The sequence below is a fragment of the Bos mutus genome, chromosome 28 (genome assembly GCF_027580195.1).
Source record: "Bos mutus isolate GX-2022 chromosome 28, NWIPB_WYAK_1.1, whole genome shotgun sequence".
NCBI classification, from domain to species: domain Eukaryota; kingdom Metazoa; phylum Chordata; class Mammalia; order Artiodactyla; family Bovidae; genus Bos; species Bos mutus.
Genome location: NC_091644.1, coordinates 8851701 through 8860156, shown reverse-complemented (window position 1 = coordinate 8860156; position 8456 = coordinate 8851701). Strand labels below are relative to the sequence as shown.

The following is an 8456-nucleotide window of genomic DNA, read 5'->3' as shown; positions in this document are numbered from 1 at the left end:
ACAAGGAGAGGCCCACACCACAACCAGAGAGCAGCCCCCACTCGCCATAACTGGAGAAGGTCTGCATGAAGCAATGAAGACCCAGCAGAGCCAAAATTAAAGTTAATTCATTTCAAAACTAATGAATAGAAGAAGGTCCAGAAAGATTTTTCATCCCAATATAAAGAAGAATATTAGTAATTTCAAATAGTGGACATTCATAAGACAAACTAGTCCCTATTATAAGAAGAAATAAGCAGAACCTTAAAAAACATATTTGCAAGTCTATATGAGATTCCAGAAATAGGAGGGAGATTGCATTAGGTGGAAAAGGTGGATTTGCCTTCCAAGAGGCTGTGGTTCTATTTCTGTAATCGCACCCTGGTCAGGGCATTCCTCAGAGCCTGATGGACCTGCTTGTTCCTCAGGGTGTAGATGACAGGGTTCAGCAGTGGGGTCACCACTGTGTTCACAAGGGCAGCCCCCTTGTTGGAGTCGAGTTGATTTGTTCCCTTTGGTTTCATGTATATAAAGACACAGCTGCCATACATCAGAGAGAGGACAATGAAGTGAGAGGAGCAGGTGGAGAAAGCTTTCTGTCGCTCCTTGGCTGATGGGAGATGCAGGATTGTGACGACTATGTTGCTGTATGAAATGATGGTTATAATGAAGGATGTCGAAAGGATAAACAAAGCAAGGCCAAAGGCCAACATTTCAATAGACCTGATATCAGAACAAGAGAGATTAATCAAGGGCCCCAAATCACAGAAGAAGTGAGGAATGACACGGGAGCCACAGAAGGATAACTGAGAAAGCTTTGTAACTGGAACCACCATGAGGGAGAACCCCAAAACTAGGCAGGCAGAGACCAGAAGGGAACACATCCTTGGGTTCATGATGGTTGGATAATAAAGAGGCTTGCAAATGGCCATGTACCGATCCAAGGATAATACAGCCATTAGGAAGAAAACAGTTGCTCCCAGGAAAAGAAAGACAAAGGCTTGTGTGATGCAGGCAGCAAAGGAAATTTTTTGCCTCCCCAACAGAAAGATGGCCAGCAATTTAGGAATAATGGTGGTTGTAAAACAGCATTCTAAAAAGGAAAAACTGCTGAGGAAGAAGTACATGGGGGTCTGGAGGTGATGGTCAGCCCAGGTGATGGTGATGATGAGTGTGTTTCCTGCGACGGAGGCCAGATACATCAGCAGGTGCACCGAGAAGAGGACCTTCCCCAGGTGCTGGACAGCAGGAAACCCCTCGAGCATGAATTCCGGAGCTGCTGTCCTGTTTCTTGCATCCCCATTCATGACTTTTCCATTTCTTCGATAAACTTTGTGCTATGCAGTGTCAAGACTAAGGAATGGGGAACCTTGTTTTATTACATATGTAAAATAATGTAGGCATGGTGACTAGATGTGTTTATTATTTTAAACATTATATTTTATGTATAGTTTTGTCCATTAATAAGTAAATATAAGTGATTTCTATCTTTGATTATGTTTACAGAGACACAGCCTAAAATCTTGGATAAACAAGAACTGCATGTAGCTACAAGTTTTCATAAAATCATTTTAACAGTGCTAGCCATTTTCCTAAATAGTCTATTGCTAAGAAGAAAAAAGTCTTTTTAGTTGTGTATCTACTTATGCAACATATTCCTGGTAAGATATCTCTCATTTCATGCATTTACAAGGTGAATATGGCAAAAGGAAAATTATAGCCTTAAAAAAACTTATGGTCATGGAGTCTGTCACTGCACACAAAAAATTCCCCCTTGATATACTTAGGATTTGACATCTTTATTTACAGCATCACTTGCAGGAAAAGTTCTGGTGGTCCGAGTTGCAGCTTTCTAAAGTGAGTCAGATTAAAAGAGTTAACAGACAGACTCTGATCAGATTGTTGGAGACCCAACCAAGGCCGATTTTCTACGAAGCCCAAGACTAGCTGGTAAAGAGGAGAATTTTTCCTTTGCCCTCTGCAGGCTTCCCAGGGGACGCTAATGGTAAAGAACTCACCTGCCAACGCAGGGGGTGTAAGAGACGCAGGTTTCCTGAATCCCTGAATCCCGAAATCAGGAGGACCCTCTGGAGGAGGGCATGGCAACCCTAGAGAATCCCACGGACAGTGAAACCCTGCAGGCTACAGTCCATAGGGTGGCAAAGAGTCAGACACAACTGAAGCGACCTAACATGCACACAGTGGTCAGTCTAGGGGAGATTCAATATTTCTTGACCCTTTCAGTTTATATATTTGGGGAAACTGGGGCTTCCCTGGTGGCTCATGTGGTAAAAAAAAATTAATAAATAAACCTGCCTGCAATGCAGGGGACCCAGATTTGATCCCTGGGTTGGGAAGATCTCTGGGGAAGGACATGGCAACCCACTGCAGTTTCTTGCCTGAAGAATTCCATGGATAGAGGAGTCTAGCAGGCTACAGTCCGTGGGGGTCACAAAGAGTCAAACATGACTGAGTGACTAACACTTTCACTCAGGGTGAGGACAAAAAGAGAGTGCATGTTTTGACTCTGGCAATTATTTTCTGATTCATCTTCTCTCCAATTGTCTACCTAAATAAAATAATACCTTTCACTCTTTAATCCATAAATTTCTTTATGTGAGCCTTCCTCATGCAATTAGTGTTCATCTTTGATCTCTGAACTAGCCATCTGATACAGCCCAGTATCTAAGATCAGCTTAAAGAGAAGCAGACTTCTCTTTAGTTTAAAATAAATAAATTACAGAATCATCCAATCACACTAAGGTCACGTACTCAACAACATGTAACAGTAACCAGAGACTTGTCCTCTACTCTTGTAACAAAGGAAGATGCTGGTTTAGGCAGAAGGAAGGGAGGAAAGGAAAAGAAAGAAAGGCAGAAAGGAAGGAAGGAAAGAGCAAGAGAGAAGAAAGGACGGAAAGAGACTAGAAAGGAAGGAGGGAGGGAAGAAGAAAGGGAAACACCTGTATTTGAAATAACCCTAATTTGCCCCAGAGAAAATTTCAACATGTGTATCATGTCTGCTAAGCATTCTTCTTCATATGAATCCAGAGTTTTCCACAATTGGAATAAACCAAAGTGACAGTTTCATGGCAATCTTTCCTGATGAAATTCTGGGAAAGAAAGAAGAGCACATATTGCCCTTGACACTCTCCTGGAATCTGGGAGTGAGTTCTCTAGGAATTTCAAAAAGCTATCATACTCTCCTTGCAGGCTCCCAGTTTCCCAGACTCCCATTCTGCTCCTACCTCAGCTACCACCAGCAGGAGATGTCACTTGCTGGGAAACGTTACGGGGCATTGTGGGAGACAGTAGCCTCCTCTCAAACTGGTCCCTGGTACACACACTTCTCTAAAATTTCTAGAAAATGACTTGCAGGGCAGGTAAACTGCATTACCACTCCCCACCTCTCCAGTTTTAGGAAAATGCACATGTCTCTGGGAGCAGCAATGAAAGTGAAATGAATTTTCCCATCTATATTTTAGCACTGGACTGTCTCTTGACACCACTTAGGATCCACTAGGACCAGTGAGCACACCTGACCTCATTAGAAGAAGATAGACCAAAACCTTCTAGAGATCAAGGCTGCTCCAGGATCCCTGGTGACTGCTAATTGGGCATTGCTGGAAATATAAAATTATAGAAAGCACATTATAGTTAGTCTTTCACTATGTATGCAAATATAACAATATTGACTCACAAAGGTCTGGATGTCCCTCCATGAAAATCTTCAGTGGTGGACTACATATAATCCTCCTGGAGTTTATAAAGTCCCATTGCATTATGTTACTAATGTGGAGTTGTAAAGTCAAATGGAGAATTTGGATCTATACGTGGCCGTAATAAGGTAAAATTCCCCCTTATTCTGTCATAGCAGTGTCAAAGACACCAAATAAAACAAAACATTTCAGTAAGAGCTAGAGTCTCACAACTTAATACCAAAAAATGTCTAGGTTTCAGTTGATAGTAACTAGTCATAACAAGAACAAGGACAATTTCAACTCAAAAGAAAAAAGACAACACCAGTATCAAGATGACAGAGATACTAGAATTACATGACAAAGACTTTAAAGTGGCATTATGAGAAATGCTTCAACAATAAATTAAAAACATACTTGAAACAACTTTTTAGAAAATTTCAGTCAGGAAATGGAAGGCATAAAGAGTAACCAAATGAAAATTTTGGGACTGAAAAATACAGCAGCTAAAATTTTAAAAAATTCAATGGATGGGCTCAACAGCACAATGGAAGGGAAAGAGGAGGGAATCAGTGAAATGATAGAACAGTAGAAATTATTCAGTAGGAGCGATAAAAAGAAAATAGACTGAAAAAAAATCTAAATACAGCCACATGGGCCTGTGGAACTATTTTTAAAAGATCTAACGATTTTATCTTTGAAGTCTAAAAATATGAGAAAAGGAGTGAGGAATTTCTGTACACCAGCAAGGAACATGTGGACATCGAAACTCGAAGTACAAAGCACTTACCATCACTCAGGAGAAATGAAACGCTTCTGTGTGAATCCAATAAAACATGTAGAACTTGTGTCATGAAAACCACAAGCTACTGAAAAGGAAAGAAGGTCAAAATAATAAAGAGATACAATATGTTCCTGCATTTGAAAACTAGAGAGGAGAGATCAAGGTGCGGAGTAAGAACACCTGGAGCTCACTTCCCTCCACGAGCACATCAAGAATATATCGCTGTGCACAATAATTCCCAGGGAAAAGTAACTGGAAACGAGCAGAAGGGCTCCTACACAACCAACACTGAAAGAAAGAGACACACGTCACTGGGCAGGAGAAGAAGCAAAGACAGTCGGGACCTCTGTTCCCGGGAGGGGACTCAGAAGAAAGCGAGATTGTATCTGCACTGGGGACTGGGCAGGTCAAGCACCAGACTGCGCACCCCAGTCCTGGGGTCCCACCTGGACGAGACAAACCCTCCTGGCTGCTTGGAGGACCACTGGGGCAGGTGGAAGAGCTAGAGAATCCTAGACTCAGCTCATGAGGAGTGTAGGGTGGAGAGACATCTGCCCTAGCGGTCCCTAGGTTTCCCACGCTCCCTCACCACATGACCCAGCCCAAGCTGAGGAAACACTCTGGCCAAGCTCACTCCATGTATTGAATCTGAGGTGGCCAGTGCCAGGGGAAAGGCTTAGCCTTAGAATGCAGAGCTGATCCATTCCCAGAAAAGAGCCTGTGTGACAGTGATCACTGGTGGTGCTTTCTCAAGCTGGGTAACCAGTAACCACCAGTTTTGTTTTCGTTGGTGGCCGCACCAGTGTACATTTCCACCAACAGTGTACAAAGGTTCCCTTTTCTCCACATCCTTACCAACATTTGTTATTTGTGTTCTTTTTGATGATCACCATTTTGACAGGTGTGAGATGATATCTCATTGTGGTTCTGATTTGCATTTCCCTGATGATTAGCAAGGTTGCCCATCTTTTCATGAGCCTATTTTTCATCAAATAGGCTGCTGCTGCTGCTGCTAAGTCGCTTCAGTCGTGTCCGACTCTGTGCCACCCCAGAGACAGCAGTCCACCTGGCTCCCCCGTCCCTGGGATTCTCCAGGCAAGAACACTGGAATGGGTTGTCATTTCCTTCTCCAATGTAGGAAGGTGAAAAGTGAAAGTGAAGTCACTCAGTCGTGTCCAACTCCTAGCAACCCCATGGACTGCAGCCTACCAGGCTCCTCCGTCCATGGGATTTTCCAGGCAAGAGTACTGGAGTGGGGTGCCATTGCCTTCTCCATCAAATAGGCGATTTGTCATCAAATAGGCTATTTGTCATTTCCCCTTTGGAAAAATGTCTATTCAGTTCTGATTAGCAAGGTTGCCCATCTTTTCACGAGCCTATTTGTTATCAGATAGGCCTATTTGTCATTTCCCCTTTGGAAAGATGTCTACTCAGTTCTGCCAGTTTATTAATCAGGCTGTTTAATTTTCTAATGTTGAGTTGTATGAGCTGGTTATATGCCGGGGTCCAGCCTCGGTGGATCCAGGGAAATTTGAAGGAGAGACGGCGTCGGCGAATACACTGGCTTTAATTAGATATTAATTAGAGATATAAAGAGTAATAGAATAAGGATAGCTCAGCAGGAAAATTCAGTGGAGAAAAGAGGCTGAGTAGCTTGGTTTACGCGGGAAACCAATAAAACTTCAAGACAAGAAGCTTGCACCACTTACGTAGGCCGCAGGCGTCCTTCCATTCTCCCGAAGGAGAGGAGACACTGAGGCCTCTCCGGTCGGATCTTAGAAGCCCAGGCAAAATTAGTAAGCTTGGTGGGCTCCGCGCTCCAGATGGAAACTCAGCCAGAGTTTGAGAGAGAGAACGACATGGGGAGACCAGTATTTCGAGGAACTGATCCCAATTTTTTATTTTCCAGGGTCTGTTTTTATACACTGAGGTGTTATACAAAAAGTCACGTGGGGACAGCAGTCCTGACTTTCATTAAAGTCAGGTGCTTCATACAAATGTATACAGAGGTCTTAGGGGTGTTACATCATCTTCTGGCCAGGGGGCCTGCTGACAATTTATGACCCTCTCCTTGTGACAGCAGTCAGTCAACACTTATTTCTCCAGGGGTGATTATTCTTAAAATAGACGCCACCTTCCGAAGGTACCAGATAAAATTGCATTCCTATAGGGTGAGGGTGTAGTGGGTTTTAATTAAGGAAAGAATTTGCTTAGCCTAAGGTCTAATGTGATTAATATCAAAGGTTAATACTTATTTATTCTATATATTCATTAATGTGTATAAAGGCAGGGGATGTGGAGACTTAGCAGTAAACATTGGCTCAACAAATGAAAAACCCTTCACCAACACAATTTCTAATCAGCCCACTATACTTATGCTAATAGTTTTCTAACTTCTCTAAAGAACCTGTTTTTAGAAGGTTTAAAGCATCTCGTGCCTCTCACGGTTGGGAGGCTGTGAGCAATCACATGTGGCCAGACAAGCCTGTCAGGCAGGCTAGAGAACCTTCAGAGGAGTTTGTAGGTTGAAACACTCCTATCACACCCAGGAATTATTATTAACTGGAGCTCTAAGTTAACTCCTTCTCTGAAAGAGGTGGTGGGGGACAGCCCCCCGTAAAGTAAGAGGTGTAGGTGAGAGCACAAAGTAGTAAAGTAGGCAGACTCTGGTTTTGGGGGTAGATACTCGAAAATTTCCAGGGGGACTCCTGAGGCTCGATCCTGCCTTTGCGTATGTCGAGCCTCCTTCCTCATGACCTTTGTCACGGGTGGAGGTCCTCACGCCGGCTCCCGGCAGTTATATATGTTGGATATCAGTTATATAATTTGCAAGTGTCTTCTTCCATTCAGTAGGTTGTCTTTTCATTTTTTCAATTGTTTCCTCTACTATGCAAAAGTTTTTATTTAGGTCCCATATGTTTATTTTTGTTTCCTTTACTTTTGGAGATGGATCAAAAAATATTGCTATTTATGTCAGAAGAGTGTTTTGCCTATGTTTTCCTCTAAGAGTTACATAGTGTTCAGTCTTACATTTAGGTCTTTAATTCATTTTGGGTTTATTTTTGTATATGATATTAGAGAATGTTCCAATTTCATTCTTTTACATGTAGCTGTCCCATTTTCCCAGCTCCACTTATTGAAAAAACTGTCTTTTCTCCATTATAAATTCCTTCTTTTGTTGTAGACTCTTGTCCAATTGCTAAGTTATGTCCAACTCTTTTCGACCCCATAAACTGCAGCATGCCAGGCTTCCCTGTCCTTCACTATCTCCCGGAGTTTGCTCAAACTCATGTTCATTGAGTCAGTGATGCCATCCAACTATCTTATCCTCAGTCACTCCCTTCTCCTCCTGCCCTCAATCTTTCCCAGCATTAGGGTCTTTTCTAATGAGTTGGCTCTTTGCATCTGGTAGCCAAAGTAGTAGAGCTTCAGCTTCAGCATCAGTCCTTCCAATGAATATTCAGGGTTTATTTCCTTTTGGGTTGACTGCTTTGATCTCCTTGCTGCCCAAGGGACTCTTAAGAGTCTTCTCCAGCATCACAATTCAGAACCATCAATTTCCCATCACTCAGCCTTCTTTATGGTCCAATTCTCACATCCATACATGACTATTGGAAAAGCCATAGCTTTGACTACATGGACCTTTGCCAGCAAAGTGATGTCTCTGCTTTCTAATATGCTGTCTAGATTTGTCACAGCTTTTCCTCCAAGGAGCAAGAGTCTTAATTTTTGTGGTTGCAGTCACCATCTGCAGTAATTTTGGAGTCCAAGAAAATAAAATCTGCCACTGTTTCCACTTTTTCCCCATCTATTTGCCATGGAATGATGGAACTGAATGCCATAATCTTAGTTTTCTGAATGTTGAGTGTTGAGCCAGCTTTTTCACTCTCCTCTTTCACTCTCATCAAGAGACTCTTTAGTTCCTCTTTGATTTCTGTCATTAGAGTAGTATCATCTGTGAATCTGAGGTTGTTGATATTTCTCCCAGGAATCTT

At 42.5% G+C, this 8456-nt stretch overlaps 1 protein-coding gene across 1 annotated transcript; it reads right to left on the bottom strand.

Moving 5' to 3' along the window:
- Window positions 1-341: 341 nt before the first annotated feature.
- On the bottom strand, window positions 342-1286 carry LOC102279779 (olfactory receptor 6C75). Its single transcript, XM_005906598.2, has one exon. It carries the CDS (start codon window positions 1284-1286, stop codon window positions 342-344), a length of 945 nt encoding a protein of 314 aa, XP_005906660.1.
- Window positions 1287-8456: the final 7170 nt, after the last annotated feature.

What these genes read in the sequence shown, in the direction of transcription:
- LOC102279779 (XM_005906598.2), bottom strand. Translation starts at nt 1,286, where the DNA reads ATGAATGGGGATGCAAGAAACAGGACAGCAGCTCCGGAATTCATGCTC.